General features: G+C 36.4%; 1 protein-coding gene across 2 annotated transcripts in view; it reads left to right on the top strand.

Moving 5' to 3' along the window:
• The window catches only part of DPH6 (diphthamine biosynthesis 6), a 213,984-nt gene that overhangs the window by 167,699 nt on the left and 33,899 nt on the right, over window positions 1–12,386 (top strand). For both annotated transcript variants that reach the window (XM_082318710.1, XM_082318709.1), the window contains one exon: window positions 3,769–4,174. In XM_082318710.1, the coding sequence (XP_082174836.1) occupies window positions 3,769–4,174 (406 nt within the window). The remainder of the gene's footprint in view (window positions 1–3,768; window positions 4,175–12,386) is intronic.

Raw genomic sequence — 12,386 nt, 5'->3', positions numbered from 1 at the left:
TCAGACAATGAACCTTTACAGTCTGCTCATTTTCCCCATGGCATCCGAACTTTTCCTGGTACCAAGCTACCTTGCAGTATTTGTTCTTAGAAAGGATTAACTCCTGTGGAAAAGCTAACAACTGGAAACAGGGATTTTCAACAGGCAGACCCTCTCCCATGAACTGAAAATCATTTGAATACCAATAGCTAGGAAATAAGTGTTTAAGGGCAAATACCTTTAGATGACAGCTACACCTACAGCCTAATGAAATTTGGAAAGATTTGTAAAATTCAGGTCAAACATACTTTAAGTAATCACTGCTTTCAACAGCATTTGGCCCAACAGTGTTTTCTCATCTCTCAGTCATAAAAATTTTACAAAGGTTCCCAAGAATTATTTGTCACTTCTTTTTCAAGAGTTACAAGCCAAACTGCTTCCTCTTCTACTTCAATTTTTTTTCCCCGAGGCTGTGAAGATGTAGGAGTAGGCCAAAACCTGTGCTCCTTTATAGAACAGTCGACAACAGTATCCTTGGGCAAGAACACTAACAACATGTTTTTCTTCATAGTACCACAGCTGTCTGCCAAAAGTGCTGGATCTCATTGATGAGAGACCAGAATCAATTGTAAAGAGCAACTTAGTCATAAAATAATTCCTCTTCATTTTCACTCTTAATACTTACTTATATTGTTCCAGCATCATCTGAATAGAATTTCTTAGCAGACCTTATATATTCATCCTCATTTACTAGACAGGCTATCATAAAGATATTCGGCTGTTTAAGACAGTTGTAAATTTCTGAAAGGTAACTCATAAATGCAGCATCCACGTACAACACAAATGTCAGCAATTTCTTGAAAATAAGTCAGGAGAGGTGATTGTTAGAAGTACTTCTGTAAGATTCTGTAGCAGCAGATGAAAGATTATTAGTCCCCAGTAGCTCCATCACTTGTGCTTTGTGCAAACTCCAAAGTTAAAGGTTATGAGGGCTATGGTACTGTACAGGTGCACCGTGAATAGTCTTTCACTCAGAATGATTCTCATTTGTTAAATTTGGAAATGTACTTTCTCCTGGCCTTAATTTTCGTGTAGTTCTTCATATTCTAAATGGCAGCTGAAGGCAAGCAGAAATAGTGAGTAATTGATTTAACAACCTAAGACAAGTACAGGGAAGTAGAAAAGTTTGTCTTAGTGCTTGATGTGACCTGAGAGCGCTTCTTTAGACTTTTTTTTCTAAACAGTACCTCAGCACCTTGGGCCAGCAAAGTGGCCTTTAAGCCTGAATGAGCATAACTTTTTTTTTCCTCCATGCAAAGCTCCAGTATTTCATCTTTTCAAACTGTTTTACAGCACTCAGAGCAGAATTATATTGACAAGGTTAGAATTCATCTCCTAGAGGAGAATACCGTGCTCCTCCTGTTAAGTGCTAATATAACATTTATGTGTTGGTACCTTAATAATAGCCCCAGCTAGCCTAATGAAAGTACTGAAAGCAAACAGTACTCACTGAGATTTTATTATGACTGAAGTGACTGCAATTTGAGACAAATTATCCCTATTTTTGTTCCCATATCAAAAACAGACATGCTAAAGCAATTGCTACATGTTTGGTATAGAATTAGACTCCACTATCGTTAATATAGAAGTAAGTGCATTTTTCATGTAAACAGCTCACGAGGGTCAAGCATCAAAGATATTCTGTGCAAAATGCTTGTCAATAACTTTGTGAGTGAATTTTGAAATAAAGTGCCTGTAACCTGTCATTATTTCTTCCTCTCAAAGTTGAGAGCGAGTGGATGAAAATTGAGCTTGTGAATTGAAGGTACTGTGAGTTATATGGCCTTATCGACTTCAGGCAAAATGACAGGTTTGCCTTGTTATTATTTTTCCTTTCAGAGGTCAGGCAATGGACAATATTACCAGTATATACTGCGGTGTAAGCAAATTGGTATATAAAAAAAGTTATTATCTGTGTACACAAAGAAGACGGTGTAAGTCGCTAATATTAAAAATGCTTAATATATTGTCTCTCCATAAAAATGGAGGAAAAACTAAGAAAAAAATAATCTACTGGCCAGAATAAGCATTTCAACTGTTCAACTATTTGAACAGTTGTTCAAAAAAAAAGTACGTTCAGAAAGCTGGTAAGTTAATGTAAATTCATACTTTTTGAGAGTATGTATATCAAAAAATGGGGTTGCTTTCCATAAATAGACCTTGTTGTATATGTAATAGGAGTATGAGTATATGCGTGTAAGTATAAGGTAACAGCAGACCTAAATGTGTGTACTGGTTTTGGCTGGGATGGAGTTAATTTTCTTCATAGCAACCTGTATGGTGCTATGGTTTGGATTTGTGACCAAAACAGCGTTGATAACACACCAGGGGTTTTAGTTATTGCTGAGCAGTGCTTACACAGCGTCAAGGCCTTCCCTGTTTGTCACACTGCCCCGCCAGCAAGGAGGCTGGGGGTGCGCAAGAAGTTGGGAGGGGACGCAGCTGGGACAGCTGACCCCAGCTGACCAAAGGGATATTTAATTCAATATAACATCATATTCGGCCATAAAAACTAAGGGGAGGAGTCTTTTGGAAGATAGCCATTGCCCACAGTCTAGCTGGGTCTCAGTCTGCTGGTGGGAAGGTATTGAGTAATAGCCTTTGCATTGCTTGTTTTGTTTTTCTCCTTTCTTCTTCCTTTTTTCTTTCCTTTTAAACCGTCTTTATCTTGATCCACAAGTTTTCTCACCTGTGCCATTGGGGAGGGAAGGAGTAAGCAAGCATCTGTGTGGTGCTCAGCTGCTGGATGGAGTCAACCCACCACAATGTATTGTTCCTAGTTTAAAGCGCTAAGGTTGTTTTTGCTTGTATTCAGATGAAAAAGTGTTGAATACATAGTAACAATACAGGGACAAGATAATTCTTTTACGAACTCATCTTAAGTTTGTTAAGATTCAAAGGTAATGCTATTTAATGCACATAGGTACAATTAATTTGGTTTGAAATGGCTACAGGTTCACAATTTCTTACTCTGTCTCATGGAAGAGTGTTTCAGTATTTTGAAACACTATATGCACTTCCTATACCTGTTAACATGCTACAGTGCAATTTATACTAAATTTTTTACTAAGAAGTAAGCAGAAAGCCTGTCCCACTTCTTTAATACCACCAGAAGAAAAGGAACTCAGTTACTCAGAGTTAGCCTACCAAGTTAGCTAATTAGGTGTGCTGGTTGATGTGAAAACAATTTAAATATACTTTCTAAATGAGCTCTGCTATTAAAGAAACATGTTTTATCTTCTAAGAGGGTTTGTTCAAGATCATTCTGCTGTTCAGAACTATCTGAACTGTATCTTTGCTGCATCTGAACTGTATCTTTAGTACTCCAACTTTTAAAATAAATCTTATGATAAGCTTTACTAACTCATTTGTGTAGTTTCAGTAGTTCCTACCATTTCTATTCTTCGAAACCATTGGTATGGACAAAAGTTACTGTATGCAAAAAGACTTTTTATTGCAAAATGAGTGCAAAATACATTATGATCAGCATTTTTTTAAATAGTATAGGCATAGTAGTAGTTTGAGACCGCAAAAATGAGCAGATATTAACTGTAAGACAAATTCATAATTGCTCAAGATGAATTTTCAATAAGAAGGAAAGTTTAGGGGAAAAACAGTCTCCACGAAATAACTGTACTGCACATACTTTTTTGAATATATCAGCTGAATACGAGCAACATTAATTTCTACCAGCTCTGTAATATGCACAATATTTTGTTTATCTTTTAGGTTGACGATTCAGAGATGTATCATGATGTAACTGCAGTGTGTGGGTTGCTTGCTGTGGTTGTAATATCTCACCTACCCAGAGATGCTGCCATTGAATGGCATGTTGTTGCAGTAGTTGATGATCCACTCCAAAGAAAACATTTTGCAATGAAGATGTTGTCAGAGGGCTTCCAAATTGAGTGTGAATCTGTGGAGTCTAGTTCTGCATCTTGTGCATCAATCTCTGTACGTCTAAGCTTGATTTCACCATCCACTTCTCAGCTTGATTTAGATGGACCTCTTCATGACTTAGTTGCTATATTTAGACAAGCTGCTGAGAAACTTTCAGAAGACTGCAGTGCAAGTCCTTTGTGTTTTAGAGCTTTCTTCAAGGAGGATGTCTTTGATGCTGGAACACTGCAAACAGGTAAGACTTATGATGACAGAAACCAGCTGTTAATACTAAGCATAAGGTAATTTTTGTTCACTTCTACATAAGGTTTCATTTGAAGAAGACATTTTAGAAATGCCTTTCAAGGATAGTGGCCAAGAAGGCCAAAAGTTGTGCCAGGGGAGGTTTAGATTGGATATTAGGAAAAATTTCTTCACCGAAAGGGTTATCAAGCACTGGACCAGGCTGCCCAGGGAAGTGGTTGAGTCACCATCCCTGGAGGTATTTAAAAGACGGGTAGATGTGGTGCTTAGCGACATGGTTTAGTGGTGGACTTGGCAGTGCTAGGTTAATGGTTGGACCTGATGATCTTAAAGGTCTTTTCCAACCTAAACAATTCTATGATTCTGTGATTAAGATACGTTTGCTCTTTTTCTGGTTAGCAGGCATGCTTCTCATATAGAAAGGCTCTATTCTTGGATCTTTTGAAGTCCAAACAGGATAAAGTCCTGGATTACTTGTTCTGATCTCACAGCTGACCTGATTTGAGTAGGAGGTTGGATTAGACAATGTCACTCCAATCTGAGTTATTCTGTGGTTCTGTGAAAGAGAAGTTGCTGAGAAATCCAGCCACCTCAGGGTCAACATAGGGACAGTGAATCTTTTGCATAAAAGTCTTTGAACAGTTGTCCATTTGGTAGCTTATTTTTGTCATGATCTAGAACTATGTTCAAATAACCAAATTCTGCACTCTTTTGCAGGCACTCTTTTTTAACAGGCACTCTTTTGAGAACAAATAATGAAATATTAATGTTTTAAAACAAGAAAATGGTGTTGTATCCTCTAGATTAAAGGGTGTCCGGTTTTGAACATGGGCTGATTTCTTACCAACTTATTTACATAGAACTTGCTAACCAAACAAATTTACTGTTTTTTCCCAATGTTTATTTATTCAAAATCTCATTCCCTTACCAAGTAAAGAGAATACAGAACAGTAAATATAATGTTGCAACTATAATTTATTTCTTATGTTATACATCTGTATTTTGGGCTATGCTCAATTTGGGATAACTAACATTATGCAAGAGCACAAAAGCTTATTTTATCTGTCAGGCCTACAAAACTGGTAGACCATACTTGTACTGAAATGAATAAGAGCTTTGTTATCAATTTGGGAAGGAACAAAATCAGATCCTTAGTCTATATTTATCTCAAACATGCATGCACTTTAAAAATCCTTGCAGACCACAACTGATCCATATTAATTAGCTGACATAAATGTTAGCCCTCAAATATTCTACTGTCCTATTTTTTTTTCTTAACCTGCAGCAGTTTTTGAAGAAAATTCAACTTGACATTGTTTAATAGATTTAAAGTACAGGAATTGAAAGCTATAAAAATGTGGCATAGAATAAGCATATTTAATCCAGGAAGCAAGGAATGAACATATAGTCTAACAGAATGTTGTTGTTTTTACTGCATCTTGTTTAAGAGCTAAAAGGAAACCTGATAAAACATGTTCCTGGCATGGGATTAACATTACCGTTTTGCCTGCTCTCTTTCTGATATTTCTCAGGCCATAGAATAATTACTTCCAAATAAATTTCATTTGCTTTATTAAATATATTGCTCAATATAATGTATAAATTGTGTGCATAACAATTTGATTCAATTCCATTCATGTTATACTACCAATAGCATAGACATAGAAAGATTTGTTGTGATTGTCATATATTCATTCTGGTTGTGTTCAGATCTCTGCTCTGTCATAATAATTCCTGTCATTATAGCAATTTTATCATTATCTCCACTGGTAAAAAATACATTCTTGCAAATCTGTAGAATATATGGAATACATTAAATTTACAAGTAGCACTAATTCATTGATGAAGAATTTAAGAATAACTTTTTTCTACTTAGGAAGAATTTCCAGAAAGTTCATGTAATGGGAAGAAGAAATATGCTATACATTTGAAAATAATTTCTCAAATTAAAATAGTTGTTGCTGAAGTGTGTCTTACTGATAGTTTCAATCTGATGTAAGACTTATATATATATATATACTGTTTCTGATTCAAAATCAGAATACTGATTTTTAATATATTGTTAAGAGACAGGGACATATTTAAGTGTTCTGCTAATATGTGTCCTTGGAACCTTGAAAGGCATGTAGTCTCCAGTGAAGCCTCCTCAGCTTTCCAAAGGATGCAGCATATTACTGAACTATGTCCTTGACTATCTTTGGTACTATTATTGTAATTATACTTCTCATAATTTAAAATGTACTCACACATATAAACTCTGAGTTGAAAAAGCACTGTATAAGGTCTCCAAGGTGTTCCCATTCATTTCAGTATCCCCTAGGCAGTGTCCATAAGCAAGATGACATAGTCTATGTTTTATCTTCTCAGTTATTACTGGCACTCTTTAGTTTTGACTGGCAGAACTACTGCAAATGTGTGTGTCCTTTAGTGTGCCTCACAGATGTAATACACCAGAACTAATACCAGGTCTTTCTTTTGAATCCCATGACATTTTAACCTGCCTATAACACCAGCCCAAGGTGTTAGAGATTGTTAAGTTCTGATGACCACAGCTTCTTCCAGTTTCTCATAATGTATTCCTGTTTTCCTCTTGAGCCTTAAGGTGGTCCTCATGTTTCATCTAAAACAGCCCATTAACTTGTCAGGCTGCTTCCTAAATCTGAATGCAGGACCAAGGTAGAAAAAAAGGCATGTTTTACATTACCCAGAAGTTTAATTCATTACCTGAATAGAATTCGAAACATACATATAATATATTTAGGCAAGTTCAAATAAGCTTGTTCTGTTTATAGAATGCATGAATCTGAATGTGGCAAGTCACAGGAGGGAACAGTACTGGCTTCCAGAATAGCACTGGTTTGTGTCTTGTCAGCTCTGAGCATGGCCAAAACTTGCTCATACCTGTCTCTGTAGACTTGCGCTAAGATATTTTGAGTATTTGGATGTCTCTGTGGTGATTTCTACTGCCTCCAAAGGTTACTTTCTGTTGCAGAGTATGTTTAGGTGTGTATCAGAATTTACTTATGCTACTGTGCTGGTCTTGGCTGGGATAGAGTTCATTTTCTTCACAGTAGCTAGTATGGGGCTATGTTTGGGATTTGTGCTGGAAACAGTGTTGATAATACAGGGATGTTTTTGTTATTGCTGAGCAGGGCTTACACAGAGTCAAGGCCTTTTCTGCTTCCCACCCCACCCCACCAGCGAGGAGGCTGGGGGTGCACAAGGAGCTGGGAGGGGACACAGCTGGGACAGCTGACCCCAGCTGACCAAAGGGCTGTTCCACACCATATGACGTCATGCTCAGCATGTAAAGCTGGGGGAAGAGGAAGGAAGGGGGGGACGTTTGGAGTGACAGTGTTTGTCTTCCCAACCATTACGCGTAATGGAGCCCTGCTTTCCTGGAGATGGCTGAACACCTGCCTGCCCATGGGAAGTAGTGAATGCATTCCTTGTTCTGCTTTGCTTGCGTGTGCGGCTTTTGCTTTAGCTATTAAACTGCCTTTATCTGAATTTTACTCTTCCGATTCTCTCCCCCACCCCACTGGGGGGGAATGAGCAAGCAACTGTGTGGTGCTTAGTTGCTGGCTGGGGGTAAACCATGACAGCTACTGATCAGACAGTTGGTAAAACTGTCTTTCAAACACAGAATAGCACTTTACTAGGACACAGGATAAAGCAGAAATGTACTGATCTTGACTCGAAAATCTGCAGGCCTAATACACAGACTTTTAAAAAATATTATTTCCTTGGTGTGGCTGCCAGAACAGAAATGATATTGAGAGCGCAGTTTTTCAGTTGCCATTTATTAATTCAGCTCAGGTAGTGCTGGTTGCTAACCATCTGTGTGATGATCCGTTAGTGACATGTTTGATCTCCGACACGTGTTAGACATTGTTAATCCCACAAGTAGATCTGTCCTTTTGGAGTCTTCAGCTACCATCGGATGCATTGTCTGCCGAGGAAAGATAATAACATAGCAGGGGACGCTAGACACTGCTATTCAAATATTTTTAATGTGAAACACATCAGACAGAGGTATCTATAATGGAAAAGACAGACATTATCATGTCTCAGAAATCAAGAGAGATGGTTGAGGAGATAACTGTTCCAGTCTGAGTGGATTTCAGGTGGACTTCCATCATGTCATAAGATTAGCAAATAGTCTTCAATAATTCTTGTAAGAACTTGAATTGCAATGTATTGTCTCCTCTAGCAAAAGCATGGAAAAGAATAAAGGTACTTTTTTCTGATTAGAACTTAAAATCATTGGAGTGAAAGGAGGAAATACTGCCACAGATCTTGTCAAATGAGCGTCTGATTAGATGAGTGCTTTTTTGGTGCAAAGAAATTGTCGTTTATTTAGAACTGTCCAAATAAATCAGAGAAATTTGTTTGTACCTGACACAGTAAGATGAGAACCAGGAATATATATACTCTGCATATTGCGACAGGTTATTGGAAATTATTATAGCCGGTATTACTGATGTCAAAAGAAGCTAAAGGTTTGTAGTGCAAATTTGAGACGGATAGCTTTCTGTCATCCTAAGACCAGATGTAAAGTTTTATTGAACAAAGTGCAGTACTGATGGTGAACTTCTCAGAGGCAATCCCTCATAACATACGAGAGCATTATGGGCACCGTGCTGAGACCACAGAACGTGTTAGAAGTAGGAGGATTAGATTAAGCTGACATATATACTTAGTAAGATGCTGTTAAGCCTTTAGAAGTCTTTAACATAAATTTGACTATTTCTTTCTTATTCTCATTTAAATATGCATTAATATAAACGTGTCAGGATGATTTGCTATACCATCCAGTTGACTAGATTATACTTCAGTATAGGAAAGATGAATGTTCATAAGTCACCCCATTATGATTTCACAAGCCTTGTTCGCAGGATGTATGCAAAATATTTTTGAATATTTATTAGGGAGTAGAAAAGGTCCTGCATTCACCAGAACATCATATTACATAATCCGTTTTTAATACTATAGAAAAAATGAGGTGGGAATATAAAAAGGCAAAAGAGAACAGGAATAGAGAGAATCTGGTAGCAGCATTAAAATGAATATATAATTAGTTTTAAATGTGGCTCTACTCTGTAAACGCTTAGGACTAAAAGGCTCTTAGTACTTATGTGTTTATCAAGTTTCAATGATACTATAGTTTAAAAGAATTCTAATATGGGTCGAGTATAATTTAACTAGACTGTAGAAAATCTTGCTTGAGATGGGACTGTTTCTTCTATTGAAAGAGAAGCCCTGGTGGTTAGGCACTCAGTTAGTCCTTGCACTGGCATAGTAACACCCTGACGCATGTACAACATACTGCTTTTAAACTAAAGATTTTCCATCTGATAAGATTTAAAATATTCCATTTATTAAAATACTGCATTATCAACACATTTTCCAGATGTTTTCCAAAACACATAGTTTCCAGTACTGGCAGATATATATTATGTAGTGTAAATCTAAGAGAACTGGAAGAAGATCAAGTGAAGATACCAAGATGCATTTTCTTAATAACACATGTCCATGTGCGTTAGTTTAATATTCTTTAACTAATGCACTTTAAATTCACTCTGGGAATTAATTTCAACTTAACTTTCTTGATGGATATGCCCTTATACACTGGGAGATAATTTCCCATGGGGACAGCTGGAATCCCAACCCCCAAACATTTGTACGCAGGCCTACATGTTCTCATGTGAGTAATTGGTATTTACTCAGCAGTCTTGGAAAACTACTCATGTGAGTAGAAACTAAACAGTCATTAAGAACTGTTTACTGAGTAACAATGAAGCAGGTATGTAAGTGTTGATAATTTTTAAGTGTTGGTCCTTTTGAAATCAAGCTTTGCAATCACTAACTAATGAAGTAGTTGTTGTGACTAACATATATAATTTGGCCAAACAAAAATATTTTTTTAAATATCATGATGCTGTCTGAAATAGGCGGTAGAAATTGAACTTGGTTTTCTACCAAATTCTATTAATTTAGGCTATACGGAAAATGTGAGAACAGTTGCCAACCTGAAAGAAGAGGAAAAATTCACTTTAAATTTCTGGGGCTTCCTGTTAAGAAAACAAAGAATTTGCCAAGTATAATAGTTCAAGCAGCAGACCTACACTGCTGCTGCTCAAAAAAAAAAAAAAAAAAAAAAAAGGTTAAATTAGTACGTGGGGAACAGATTATAATATACATAAGCAATTACGAAGTACTGATGTGATTCATGAGTGTGTTTGAAATGACATTTTAAAAGGGTAAAAGTAGCTAAATTTGGTCTTGAGCCACAGAGGTGGCTTTGCAATCTTGGTATTTCTAACCAAACAATCCAGTCAAGAGATCTGAAATACTAAATTACTGTTAACATGCTGAAATTTTAAACTTTTTATATCAGTTTTCAAGGTTGTGCTGTTATTGTATCTACTGCAAGTCACTATACATATATTTAGCAGAACATCTCACAAAATTATGGGGAAAGGATTTTTTTGTTTGCTATCAAATACATGGGTAAATTGTTTTAATAGTAATGTTGCCTCTTGACTGAATTTGCATAGGAAAGTGTTTTATGCCAGTGAGGCAGCTTAAAATATATTAGATCCAACTTTAGGGCAGTGGCCTTCTGTCCTTTAGGATGGGAAATTTATTTTTTAAGAGCACAGATACCAGATTGAGAAAAATTCAACCACTCGATGCCAAGGCCAGGTAGCAAAGTTAGAATTCGTCCTTATTCAAAGTGGACAGCATGTGACATCTAAAGGTTGTGTATTGCACAGTCATACATAAAAATCTTGGCTAAAACTTTAAAGGGAAATAAATTCTTTAATTGCTTGACCCAAGATTGATCTAGAACATATACCTTTTATCCTTGATACAGAACACCAGCAATATATTGGTAAGGTTGTTTTAAAGCTACTGAGTACAACTTCGTATTTCTTTCAGAATTTCTGCCACTAAAATCTAAGATACATTTATAGGTTACTCTATCCCTCCTATGATGTTTTCACATTATGTTGAAGTGCTCATGAGCTCTTCACCAAATGAATTATTTCTACAGACTTTTTAATTTTCCTGTTGAAGATTTGCATGTAGTGACCTGTAGGGCAGAATGGACCTGTCAGAAAACAGACTTTTTGTAGAGAAAGTCATGGATTATGAAGAAGAATATCCTAAATTTGCTAACGTGTTGAAAACTGATTTGCTTTCCTCACGTAATCAGTTTGGAAGATGCTAGACATTTTTATGGTGATCCAGGCAGTGGCTTTGCTAGTTAGTAAGTTATCTCAATAAACACTGAAATTTGTTAAAAGCAGTAGGCTATAGGGTGAATATCTTAAGAGAATAGATATAAAGAAACTTATGGAATGAGAACCCAGTCTATTCTGTAATGAGTCAGAAGGGGTAATTTTGATAATTAGCTCTACAAGGATTCTGAAAAAATTAATACTCTTCTGGAAAACTGATATCTTCTAGGCAGGTGTATGTATACATGGTCTATCCATATATGCATAAGTGTCCGTATACATGCATAAAATGCATAAAGTACAAACATCCTACTACAATGTCAAAATTAATTTTGAGAAACTTTGTTTAGTGCTTTGTTGACAGAGAACAACTATAAAAGCATCTTATAACAATGACATCAGGCATGCAATCATTGCCAAATTTGGATCATCTGGTGTTTAATATGTGAGGCATATATGATCTGTCTATCTATCCAGAAACCATTTGTGACAAACTCAGTTTTTAAGGACACATCACAGATTACGGTTTGCAATTACATAGGAAGTTTTTCTCTGAGACTGTTTCAACATGCCAACATTTTGGCACCAATTCTGCAATTCTAAATCAATAAACATTGAAAGAACTTAGATTTCTAGAGACCTCTGCATCATTTGTACAGATCCGTCTCTATATTACCTTTTATTTATAAGTGAGGAAAAAAAAACTATAGTGGTGTTTAAACCAGTGAAATTACATCTGACTTAGGAAGTCTACTGATCTTAAAATAATTGTAGGCTGAAAGTGAACTGGGGATAATATAATACCTGCTTCCCTTGTTGTTACTCATTCTAGATATTTATTTAGGACCATTGCTTGAAACAGAATACGGCACTAGACGGACCTTTGGCATGACTAGCTTGTCTTTTATATTTCCTCTTCTTTAGTACCAAAATGCTTGCCATTTGCTCTTTGTCTAG

Source organism: Platalea leucorodia (genome assembly GCF_965183815.1).
Source record: "Platalea leucorodia genome assembly, chromosome: 7".
NCBI lineage: Eukaryota > Metazoa > Chordata > Aves > Pelecaniformes > Threskiornithidae > Platalea > Platalea leucorodia.
The sequence above is the reverse complement of the archived record's forward strand: the minus strand, read 5'-3'. Positions and strand labels throughout refer to the sequence as shown.